The following is a 13488-nucleotide window of genomic DNA, read 5'->3' as shown; positions in this document are numbered from 1 at the left end:
GAGGCCGTCTCATGGTGGATGCTCTACCACTACACCACGGAGGCCGTCTAAGGGCGGATGCTCTACCACTACATCACGGAGGCGGTCTCTGGGCATACGCTCTACCTCTAGACCACAGAGGCTGTCTCCGGGCGGATGCTCTACCACTACACCACGGAGGCCGTCTCCGGGCGGATGCTCTACCTCTAGACCACGGAGGCCGTCCACATGGTTATGGAATTTCATTGGGGAACTTGGTGACTGAGAGAAGAAAATCTGACATGGACAGTTCTAACATTGATTTCTTTTCTTCTCAGAACAGAAATGTCAGATAAACATTAGTCACAACTAAATATATAGTTCTGTTCTAATAAGAAGATACATATATCTAGCTGTGTAACTAATGTTTATCTGACATTTCTTTTCTGAGAAGAACTAAAATGAATAATATATGGACCTGAATTGGGAAAGTCTTATCCAACTTGGGAATTTTCACTGATAATTCCACATTTGGTCATTTTTACTGATAATTACTTCAGACTTTGGACCAAATAACAGCATTTTAGCAGGTCTTCATAAAGTGATGAAAATCGGTGAAACCACTACTTAGATGACCTTTTACCAGTCATCACTTATCTAATTGCTATACTTTAGTCAGTCCCAGGGACTCACAGCATCTAGTTCTATTTTACCACTGATAGTCACCAGCAGTTAGAAACACTGAAAACACTTGACACCGTTCTGCATCGGAAATGGTAACAATGAAGCCGGCAACAGTGGCACAAGTCAGTGACAATTCCACTTTGGGGAAGACAAGAGGCACAGGTCACCCACTGACTGCCCAAACATGATTATAGGGTGAATCTGGAAGTTGAAGCCTCGACCAGTAGACCATAGCAGGAGAACTAAACCACCTATACCATACACATGGGACAGTAATCAGAAACACAGATGATCATGAAAATGAAATGAAATAAACAAAAGTTCCAGTTACATACCAGATGTATATGATAGCTTCACCTAATTAGCCTGACAGACATTCCTTATTCGATCATGGCAGCTGTGTAATATGAAAACAAGTCTCCTGCCATCCTAGTCAGAAACTGATGGATTGACACAAGCATTATCTAGCCAAAGTGATTCCATTTTATTTCAGACTTTAAAACAGAAACAGATTTTCATGAAATGTTATTCCAACACTGTGATGAAATAATGCACATACTGGAACTCTGGCTGGGGTGAATTTGAATGTAGGATGAACTGAACTTGAACAGAACTTTGTTTACGCTCAAGCCGCTCGGGCCATCAGACCAGCCTGTTCATGCCTTGGATTCTATAAGTTTACATAACTGAGAAGCACCTGGACTCCAAAACAGAGAGACCATAGCATATCCCTGAAGTATCAAGCACCTCTGGTTGAAACAGATGACTTGACGGCTGCATCACTGAGGAAGCTAACATTCATAGCAAAGTTCTTCCTTCTCAAATATAGGCTACACCAAGCAGAATTGCATTTGCTACAATTTTCAAAATATATGTGGCTACACATTTTGCGCAGAAAACATTATAGAAATCGACAATGAGAGTGTACTTTATGTTTTAGGGACAAGTAGAGAGAGGTCTTGGTATTTGGTTCTAGTCCATATGAACGTGATGTCACATATAACATCACAAAGTATAAGCATGTGTAAAAAATCGTCTTGGATCACATACATGATGATAGTTAAGATTTTCACTAAAAGTTTGAGCAATCAACCTTTTTCCTACATTTAACAATACATATGCTATTCATGTAAGAAGGCCAAAACTTACAAGTGTAAGAATGACAAAAGAAGCCAGTTTAAACATGGCTGATTAAATTACATATAAACATACATTTCCTGTAACTTAAAAATTTCACATTTCCAGGGTGCCCCTTCCTAAAACATGGCTTTCTCGTATTTAAGAATTTACTCTGAAAACTTTTTTTTATGGAGATGCATGTGGTGCATATGTGCACAGGCGGAGGTATCCACATCAAAACGATGAGCACTATAGGGTATGTTTAAGGATAAGTATAAATGATATTTTTACTCTAAAAATTACATATTTTACCTTATCCTGACTCATACTTATTGCTAGAATCCATCTGTAGGCATGATTCAAATCTGTTCATACAACCTCATGAGAATGTTACAAACTTCTTGTTTTTCTTAAATCTCTGTGGGGTACCACCTCCTCTTTGAGTCGATGGATTTGATAAAGTGTGCATAGAAAATATTTTACAGCTTACTTGAAATGATTATAATGTTAAGAGAAGGTCCCACACTTAGTATAATCATGAAAGTAAAACAGGGGAGCATGGACTCTCGGTCAGTGGTTATGGGGCAGCCACCTGACATCAACAAGTCTCTGTGATCCTGGGTGAGTGTAGTTAGTCTATCTTCTAGTAGGCACTGTCAGTTGCTGTGTAGCTACTAAGGTTCAATTTGATGGATGCCAGCTACATCTTCTGTGGCGATATATCTGAGATAATGATTCGCGAAGACGATGTTGGATCTCCAGAAACAAACCTTCACAATAGTCGGGATAGAGCAGTATCCATGATGGGTCAGTGTAGAAGCTATAGCTCTGACCTCATGTGGGTTGGATGCTATAGGGTGTGTCTCACCCTGATGCCCTGTATGCTCTGAGCATAAGTGTTTTCGTTCAGAAGGAGACCGTTGTTCTGGAGACTTCTGAAGTAGCATTCCCTGATTACAGGATGAAGACAGATGTGTAATGCTCCAACTGGGCACAAGGGCAAGTCTTCAGGGTCTTCTGCCCTGGGACATCAACTGTCTATCACGTTGTCCAGGCAACTGATTCTTTGCGATGAAATCCCATCTCAAGCTGAGAGGGGATGATGCATGTTCACCGCTGTCAAATCTGGTACGACTGAAGTCGATTGCATGTATCTCAGACATTCTGGCTGCCATGGCTAGTGCCAGAAGGAATAGGGTCTTTTTAGTCACATGTTCAAAGTCAGCTCCAGCTCTGGTAACCAGGTTCTGGCTGGCCAATAAGGCGCGATCAAAAGCAGTAATGGATTCTTGGTGTGAGTGATCTTCTGTAATATCAGAGGCATCAGTGCTGGTGTAGTCCCTTCAAACATATTGCGTGTCGAATGCCCAAGCTTGAGGGTCCGCTACTGGTAAAATGAAGATTGTTATCTGCCTATAGAATCTGGTTGCAAAGAGATCCCCTGATGGGCAACCTCCTTTCCTTGTCACCAATCAGAATGCTTCTGCATGTAACATCCATTCTGCTTGTGATGGCTTGGATGATCTTGATAGGGCGTCCGCTAGTATGCTTGATACTCCTGGATGTATCTTGCCTTTATCCTTAAGTTGAGGCTGTCTGTGAGATTGTACAGTTGAAATGTTAATGTCAGAAGGGTGGCAGATCTTATCGTTCCTTGGAGATTTATGTAGAACGCCACAGTTGAGTTGTCTGTTTTTATAATTAAGAATGTGTTCTTCAGCTGTGGGGCCCAATGAGCTATAGTTCGGATGACTGCCCCAAAGTCTAGATGATTGATGTGGCGAAGCTTTTCTTCTGATGACCCTATGCTACATCTGAATTGAAGTGAGCGCACCATCCTTGAAGGGATGCGTCCATGAAAAGATGCTTGGTGTATTCCAGCTCGTTCAAAAAGGTTCCACCTCAGACATTCCACTTGATTGTCCACCAATGTAGATATCAAAGTGTAAGTCCTGCTGACATGTAACTTATAAAGTCTTCCTTTGACCAACCACTGCTGACAAGAACAATATTTCTGTCAGTGAGTGGATTCTTGAGATCGTTTAACATCGCCTCGTTGATAAAATGTGACATCATTAGGCCGAAGAAGGAACATCTAGTAGTCTGATCTAATTGTGCCAATTGTGCCAACTTCTTGTCTTCCCCTCTATTCTTAATGTCTTCACATAAGAGCGTACTACTTTCGAAGCCCGGAGGAAGGGCGTCATGCCGTGGCAATGCCATTTCTTGGGGTTAAACCCCGGTGTTGGCAGTGCTTGAGTTCTGATTTTGGAATAGTCAAAATGTTGATGTCTCCCCTTCCATACAGGAAGTATCAGAGGGGGAACAGTCTCTTGAGAATGTAGTGATGGGGCCATTACAGGACGATCCAGGTTAGTAGTTCATAATCGTCATAGATGGAAGGATATCTTCCAATCGGGTTGATGTCTCTTCAACAGTAGGCTCGAACACATCCTCTTCCTGTGAAAGGAACAAGGCGATAGGGTTTCGGACTTGTGGACGAACGGCGTGAAGTCTGCCACATATCCTTAGAGAAAGACGTTGACAGGGTATGATGTGTTGAGTCGTCTGGTGCTGCTGCATAGCAAGTAAAAATTGCTGGGTAATGCTTTCTACTAAGTCTGAGCTTGTAGTAATAGCTGGTATTGCACCTTGTTGTAATGATGTAGGCTGTGTGAACATTGGAAGCTGCACGAACCCTTGAGGCTGTGTGTAGGTTGGCTGCTGTGTGAACATCTGGGGTTGCGAGGAGGTTGGCTTCTGCGTGAACCCCTGAAGCTGTGTGACGGTCTGGGGCTGAGTAAAAGCTGACGCCTGTGTGAAGGTGTGCGGCTGCAAGAAGGACTGGTCAAACAAGTGTGACTGCTTCTGATAATAGTGGTGAAACTACTGTCTGAAGCAGCATTGAAGTGGTCGGCTGTGTGCAGCTATCCTTCTTTTTGTGTCTTTGATTACAACATTGTAGACCCCTTCACCAATGATATAGCAAATGGCTTCATGGTGGTGATCACATCAGCGTAGACATGTTCTTTCTTGGCTGGAGACAACTTTGATGTAGCAGAAGAACTCTTCCTCCTTGCCAGGGATTGAAGATTTTTCTTAGGCTCAGCAGAACAGCAGTTGACTTCTTCTTTAATTTAGTTGAGTCCTTGAGAAGGTTGTCAAGACTTCTGCTGCCCAGGGAAGAAACTGTCAGATCCCTGTCTTCCTCTGAAGAAAGTGTAGGAGTAGTGTCATCCTCTTCTTCTTCACTGAAGTAATCTCTGATGAAGATGATATAGAACTAGATGATTCCCTCATCCTACAGTCCTTCTCCTTCATCTGTACTGCAAACAGGTGCTGTGAAAATTCTTCTCCCCCCAAAGGGACACAGAAACTACATCTATCCTCTGTTGTGCAGCATTGAGGGACAAAGGACAAGCAAATGGGGTGAGGATTTCGATCTCAAACATGCACACTACATACAATACATGATTTCATAGTGAAAACAGAAGTAACATTTTAAGTAAAAATTTAAAAACAACATTACATATGATGAAAAAAGGCTAGAAGAATGTAATCCGAGCCGAATTCTTTTCATGAAAAGGGTTCATTTTGATAGAACGGCTTGGATTACAAAGCTCAGGAGATTTTCCCTGACCACTCAGTTGGCGTGAAAATGATTGGGAGTAAAAAGTATACCAACTTCATCACATGTTTCTGGTGCAGATACGCAGGACATAGGTGTGTTCGAATGAGCTGTGTTTGTTCTCCGGGAGCACAGTTCAGGAAGTTTTTACTACCTTTCGGAAATAGAGAGAGATAGGCAATTAGTAGGAGTCAGGATAAGGTAAAATAAAATTATCTATAATGTTCTCTTTATTTATGTGAACACACACGCAAAGGTTAGCCAATCAGATGCAATCAGCAATTTATTTATAACTTGTTAAATATATTCTACCAACTGAAATGTGACCAGAAAGTAGAACAACCCTTTGAAACTGCAATAGGCCATACCAGTGTAACTCCTCCTGTAAACCTCATATGAACTCAACCTACCTTGATCCCACTCTGATAGGGTAGGATCTTCCCATACTGTTCCTGCTGCCGTCCGAATAAACTTCTTCTTCTTCTCCTTCTTCTCCTTCTTGGAGCCTTGCATCATGTCAGCCTCCTGCTCCATCAGCTCCATGCCTTGCATGCCCATCATCGACGCCTCCTCATACTCCATGTGGATCCTTTCTGCAAGTCCGTCAACTGCCGGCATCACGGGCCCGCTTTCGCCTACAACAGTGTTACTCTCAGTCACAGAGCTCTCATTCTTCTTTTCAGGTTTGGGGAACTTCCTCACTGGAGGAGCTGAATACACAACTTTAGGTCTTTCTATCGTTGCCTCTGACCCTGGCGGTCTCATCATTGGCGGTCCGTGACCAGGGTAGCCGTATGGACCAGGACCCATCGGCGGTCCATGCATCGGGTGTCTCATGGGAGGTCCCTTCATCATCATCGGTGGGTGTCCGTAGTTGGAAGGCATGGGTGGTCTGTGTGGGAGAGGGGGTCTGTTTCCGGGCGGGCCAGGGGGACCTGGGGGGCGGCTTCTCAGCTGTGGGGGTACAAATGCTGGAGAGACATTTGGGAGTGGGGGAGGAGGGGGTGGTGGGAGGAAGAGGCTGGAGTCTGATGACCCTGAGTTTCCTGTGGGTGGAGGAGGGGGAGGAGCTTGTAACACTGCAAAAGAAAATATCCCATTATATACATTTACAGTCATCGGGACTGTTGGAGAATCATGAATAGGTTTATCAGCTGGTTTTGTATAGGATTATGAACATAACTGTAAAGTGTCATCGTTCACCTACCCCTCATCTAGTATGAGTGCCCACTTGACTTACAGAAACATTTCTAGCCTGAGATTTGTGCTGTTCCACTAGTCAAGGGGAGACAATCACCACTGATTATTTCCCCTGGACTGGTCCATTTTGTTATTATTTACACATAATTACTGAATGTTGGTTGGCCGCACTGAATGTACTGTATGATAAAAATACATGTATTATAGTTCTTGGACCAAATCAGTGTCAGACTTGCATGTTACTGTACAGGATAGTGCAATAGTATAAAAATTAGATTCTGATAGAACGATAGATTTTTTTGACAAGATAAGAAATGTATCTAAAAGAACTGGTCAGTGGTCACAATAAATGTTATGACATGAAGGTCAATAGTTTATCTTATTATGAACCAATCTGTCTAAAGTATAACAACAGTTTTATGCTACCATATAATGTTGTTGTTTGTTTTATGTTCAGGAAGGCTTAGTTCCACACTCAGCAATATTCCAGCTATATGAAGGTAGACTGTAAAAATAATAAAGTCTGGACCAGACAATTCAGTCATTGATATCATGAGCCTCATGATCTATGTGTGAGAGTGGTGGAGTCATCTTCAAAAGGGCACCATAAGTTTTCAAAAATATTTGCCAACTTTTTTTTCACAGGTATATGTTATTGTTTTTTAGTTCATCTTCATTTGTCTCAAATGCTGATTCCGTTTTGTTGTAGACATAAGTTACAAATCATGTGATGTCTATGAAGCGTTTTGACTATTCCCAATGTATGCTAAATCTCTGAATTTCATATTAATGGCTCTAAATGATCAAAAACAGCACTACTGTATATATTCATGCTAGGGAATTCCCAGGATTTCCCAAGAAGGTGTAAGTAGTCTACACCATTTCATGAAAACAGCTCGCGAAAAATATATGAATCTCAAAATGTGTCTGTTCAAACTTATAAGGTTATGAATGTCAGTATCATGGCCGTTTGAACGGCATCTTGTCATTGGAAAATGCTTTAGTTATGTGAACTTCTCATCTAACATGAATAAAACTGTATGATATGTTAAAAAATAAAGAAAGTAAAAGCAATTATCAATATCCAAACATCGTGGTAAACATGGTAAACCGGTCATCAGTTCCATATAAGGTGCACATAAAACCAGTAATTACCTCCTGGTAAGTGTGTCTCATTAAATAGAGGAAAGTGTGAATGTTCATGTCATACTATGTTTACGACACAAATTCCGGTATATAGGCACGAGTGCCATGACATGAATAATGTTTTTTTATTACCGAAGTAGATGTCTTCAAACAGAGATGAATTGTAGTGTTTACCTTCAAGGACAGCAAGTCGCAAAAACCACAATTTGTCGATTAACGTCAACAATCTGAGCTACAATGTTGTTTCTTGTGTGACATTCCGACCCCATGTTACAATAAGATTCGAATGACATCAACAATGCCATCCGGATGACGGAAACAATTCACTGTTGTCTCATGACGTGATATGACCTTAGGGCACATATGATTTTTATGAACCCCGATGTGTTTGCCCTCGTAGGTAATAATGCCAGTTCAGTCATAGACCTTCATGCAAGTTGCAACAACCGCTTCTAGTGTTCTGAATAGCAAGAGCATTTAATCAGTGTTTCTTGACAAACTGCTAACTAAGTTTGATCTTGGATGAGAAGAGTGATCTCCAGACTTACTTGCTAGAGGTATGGAGGGATCCCCCTCGCCTGGTCCGGAGCCTGACAACTGGGCCTGTACCTTGTTGAAGGTGTTGGAACCGATGATCATACGGGGCGGGCCACCCTTGGGCCCCATGCCTGGAGCCAGGATCTCCAGCTCGAAGCTGAAACACAGTTTCTTATGCCATTTTACAAGCAATATAAAAAACCCATACATTTTGAGTTCTGGTGAAATATAATACTCAAAAGAATCCAAGGAACGCTGGAATCTTTGAGCAGATTTTAACAGCTGGCATGTGAGTTATAATCTTTAATGCATTTTTTAGACATGTCATTACCAGACAAAAAAACATGTCAGAACAAAGAAAGATCTAGTGGTAAAGTCAATAAGCTGCATTGAAGATGACAGTTATCATTTGTCAAAGTCACAAAAGGGCAGAAACACTGGTTCACTGGTTAATAGGGGGCATGGGTGGCCCAGTAGTCTAAGGCGCCGTGATTCGCTGCGCAGAGTTGCGTCCCTTGGGCACGCCGGAAACCTATGATTGTAGGTTCGAATCCCGGTTCGCCCCGATTATGTTTCTAGGTTTGTCAGCACCACACCAGTGCTCGTGGGTTTCACCGAAGTGGTCAACGTCTTAGACCTGCATCACTTCGGGCTTTCCTCCCACATTAAGCTGACATATATAATATAATGTTAAAAGAGGCGTTAAAACCAACTCACTCACTCATAAATATTGGGTGTGACCACCTCTGTAATTGATGCATTCGAGACAACGTTGATGCATCGACCTAAACAAGTTTCTGAGGGTTATCTGTGGAATGGCTAACCATTCTTGTTTGCAGGCTGAGGTGGTTATACCGATCGTCTCATCCCAACATGTCCCACATATGTTCAATTGGTGTCAAATCAGGAGAATAGGCTGGCCAGTCCATTCTGTCAATCTGATTCTGCTGCAGCAAGTTCCTGACAACAACAGTGAGATGTGGATGTGCATTAGCGCCTTGGGCCAATAGCTGAAACAGCTGGAATCTCCAGAGACTGTAAAATGTCGCCTCTGTAGCGCAGAGATTTCAAATTAACCTGAACATAGAACAGTGAGTTCTGTCGTTGAAGCTGAATCCGCCCCACATCATCACTGATCCACCTCCAAACTTGAGCCTTTCTCTGCCGTTAGCATCAACAAAATGTTTACCTGGACACCATGCATCCTGGTGATCAATTTATCAAAGTCAAAACATAGATGTATAAACAAGGCCAAATAAATAAAATCTAAAATCTCTGATGACTGTGCTATGATTTTACATAAATTAACATACATACATAATCTTGCAGTACACAGTTTGATGAGGTCAAGAAAAGATGACAAATTACACATAACACAGGGATTAGTGATGAATTAGGTTACATAAAGCTTAGACAAGTTAGAGGTATTGAGTGTGTTCAAAGATCGATGTTGTGTGGAAAAGTAAGGGTTTGTCAAACACAAATTTAAAATGTTTTGAAATGCACTTGGCATGCTTGGTGCATATACACTTAATGGGTTGCACTTTTCAATAACAGGTTGCACTGGTGCATTTTTTATATAGTTAAATCAAGCCCTGGCTAACTGATGCCACAGCCCTCCCTTAGTAAACAAACGTTATCTTTGAGGCATGATTTTCAAAATGTCATAACCCTCAACTTTATAGGGAAAGACTGCATGAATTTCATAAAGACTTTGCTTCTGTGATCCAATTGGCCGTCTAGCCCTAAGGAACTCATTTCAGGTCATCATGTTTTTATGGCAGAAATGTCCCTTTTTTTTCCAAACAGCATGACCATGAACAATCAGATTTTTTTCAATATTGCACATAGGTTTGAGTTTTTGTTGTGTATGTCACTCACACCAAATCTGGAGAATATTCAAATCTAATTGGTTGGTTAACACAAATTGATGCATAAAGATAAAGACCTGCTTACAAGAAGCTTGTGGCTGATGTGATCAAATATTTGTCAATTTCTGTTGGGGTCATATATATACAAGGATCAATACTAATCAAAAGAATAAAAAAACACAAGAAAATATTATTTCTATTTGAATGTTTTGATATTTCTACATTAGTTCATATTGAGTTATCACGTTATCTAGTTTGTACTCGACAGACTTTTATTCAACATTTATTAACTGGTATTATTATTGTGTTGGATCTTGTTGTTAGTTAAATAGGAACTTATTGTATTGTTATGCTGTGCAGTAAGCATGGTAAGGTGTGAGTAATCCAAAAAGTTGATAAGCAGCTTGACTTGGCAAACATGGTAAACACTGTAGGTGACAACCAAAGAAAAAACGTTCACCACCCTGATTTTAAAAATATGTCTGTATGACAAAGTGACAACCACCCATATTTATTATTGTAGAGATAAAATATCTTTAATAATAACAGTGTGTATTTGTCATGTGGTTTCTAGTGAACAACATATTGCTAAGTATGGCATTGTGGCCCTTATTATCTCCGAAACAATTCTGTCCACACTGCGGGAAACCTGTGTGGACTACGTCACTTCCGTTACCTAATTTGTCATCATGAATAAGCAGACCGCCTAGTTCAGGTCATTATGGAAAATTCACTTGCGAAACTGTGGGTTATATCGTATATTGATAGATGGGGTAAGGTAACATTTAAAAGATACCAGAAGTAAGTATCAACATGTAAATAAATACTTCCTTACAGAAGACGGAACATTCCGAAGCGAGTACTTCCTAGTTACTGGTTTCCACGAGTAAACAAACGCTAGGATGCATGACCTGCGTGAACCACTGGAAATCACAAATGCCGCGATACGAAGAATGCCACAGTACCACGGGGTCCGAGTATACCAACAATACCTTCACAGTGATTGCCCCAGACTGTAATTATGGTAATCACAACGACATACAGCATCTGATGCTGCAAAGTATTTTATGTATTTTTACAGTTATATCAGGCATGACAATGAATATTAGTATGGATAACAAGGTCTTTATTTTTACACAATGCATCAACTTCTTGTCCCTTCATCAAGTTGTTGACAAGGTGGAGGAATATTGGGAATATCAGGTTTAGGGCCCTTTCAGTGTTACGGTTATAGTATGCCATGTTAGTGTTGGAGATTTTTGTAGTGTTATATTAGTGTTAGAGATTTTTGAAGTGTTATATTAGTGTTAGAGATTTTTGCAGTGTTATATTAGTGTTGGAGATTTTTGTAGTGTCATGTTAGTGTTAGAGATATTTGCAGTGTTATATTAGTGTTAGGAATTTTAAACAGTTAGTCTTTCAAAACAAAAGATTTGCAAAAGACAAACTGCATACATCACCTGAGGGATGTACAAATGTTGACATCACGAAATAAAGAGACGTGTGTCTATAACGAAAATAGGTGACACGGATGCAAATCCGCCGAGGAAACAGCATGTTTTGAGAAGCGCGAGGCCCAAACGGTTAACATAATGTATTGCGGCTATATGTGACGACTTTCAAGTGATCTATATGTAAATACCGGTTCATTTCCGCCTCCATTTCTTTTAACTTCTCCGTGGTAAGCGACGCCATCTTCACGTTTTAGATGGTTGCTACTATAATTAGAAATGTGAAGTAGGAAAAGAACAAACGCAGTTAAAACGAAACAAGACACGATTTATGTACATGTTTTTTTGCCAACTCTTTGTGTAAACCGAAGTGAACAAAATACACAAATGTAATGAACAAAAAGTTGTGAAAGCTAATTATAGATGACTGAACGCTGATGTTTGAACACTGATGTGTTTGTACACCGATGACCTATAAACAACCAGAATTAGTCTGTATGGGCAATCTGGCGGAGGATCGACTCGTTTTGATATTAAAAGACATATGGTGTCACAGCTGGGGAACAGACTGAATGAACGCCCAATACAGTGATCATCTGGACTTATGCAGGATAAAGTGAATCGATTGCATATAGAAGTCAGTTCGACATATGTCTGTCAGACGTGTTTAGGTGATTTTTCTGTGGTGTTAGAAAAAAAGAACACTATAATTTTGGAGTGTGATCAGAGTTTAAAGACCTCAATATATTTTCTAGAGATGAATGATTCACGCTGCAAAAGATGCTCCGTATGTTTTGATAATTTCGAAAAGTACACCCCTCTAATTAAAAGCTGTAAACGTTTCACTACAATGTGTGTTACCCACAGAGACACAGGAAAATTGCACTCCCACGTCCATTATCACACTTGTGGTGTACCAATACTATGAGCTTAGGACGGAGATGCGTTTACTAGTATATACAGACACTAAGTATTCAAGTTGTTTATTACAATAGCTGTATGACACTGATGCTTCAAATGTGTAACACATCCTGAGGAAGAGTTTTCATGATTTATCATTCTTCATATTTGTAAGTGCACTATTTTGAATCTTTGGCATAAACAATGAAAGATTGTTTGCATCTTTAATAGAAATAAACCAACTTTCACATTTTTATGTTTATTTAAAAATTAAAGAAGTTGACCCATACTTCGTTGAGGTGGTAGTTAACGGAAATTGTTGAACTCATTGGTGAAATCTTTTTCCCTCGTGCACCACCACAAGCTGCAGGCCGTTAGCGGCAGACGCAGATGGCATCAGCGATGTTTGGAATCTGCTCTCTTCAAACATGGCTTCAATGCAGGTTGAAGAGCAGCGAGACCTAAGCGTCGTCCACGATATTTGATAGTGAGCCTTTTAGATGGGCAGATTCCAATGGAAAAAAATACAAATAAAAGCGACAAAACCCTTTCCATATTCATAAGAAACCTCTGCCAAAAACAGAGTCGCTTGTACGATTCCGACTAGATCGTAAGCATGTGTTATTGAATCACTATCAAATAGTGATGACACCAGGTGTTCGTGAATAGGTGATCGTATCCTGCCCCGTCTGTGGCACCCGACACAAAGGCATGCAAAGGTAAGTCAACTGTTCACCTGAAAAATAAACCCACGGAAACATGGTACAAGTGAAAATAGGGAATTACATGGGACATCAATTTTGGAAATGTCCTCTACATGTCTCCCATAAAACTTTTTGAAAGCTTTACTGAGGCCTTGAATGTTGTAACCTTGATCAAACAACTTCTGAGCAAGAGTTAGAGAGGCGCTTTGAAATCTTGGTTGAAAGAGCATGCTCGACTGTACCTCAAAATTGCTGAAATTTAGACATGTAGGATTATGGTTAATCTTTGA

The 13488-nt window shown here is 40.6% G+C and overlaps 1 protein-coding gene across 1 annotated transcript in view; it reads right to left on the bottom strand.

The window, feature by feature from the left end:
- The window catches only part of LOC139457576 (RNA-binding protein 42-like), a 43364-nt gene extending 31492 nt beyond the window's left edge, over window positions 1-11872 (bottom strand). The window contains exons 1-3 of the mRNA XM_071238952.1: window positions 11786-11872; window positions 8284-8429; window positions 5800-6468 (exon numbers count right to left, since the gene is read on the bottom strand). Coding sequence (XP_071095053.1) covers window positions 5800-6468; window positions 8284-8429; window positions 11786-11838 — 868 coding nt within the window. The 5' untranslated portion in view covers window positions 11839-11872. The remainder of the gene's footprint in view (window positions 1-5799; window positions 6469-8283; window positions 8430-11785) is intronic.
- Window positions 11873-13488: the final 1616 nt, after the last annotated feature.

Source organism: Haliotis cracherodii, unplaced genomic scaffold, assembly GCF_022045235.1.
Source record: "Haliotis cracherodii isolate W230 unplaced genomic scaffold, xgHalCrac1.p SCAF_12, whole genome shotgun sequence".
NCBI lineage: Eukaryota > Metazoa > Mollusca > Gastropoda > Lepetellida > Haliotidae > Haliotis > Haliotis cracherodii.
This window is presented reverse-complemented; position numbering and strand designations above follow the sequence as displayed.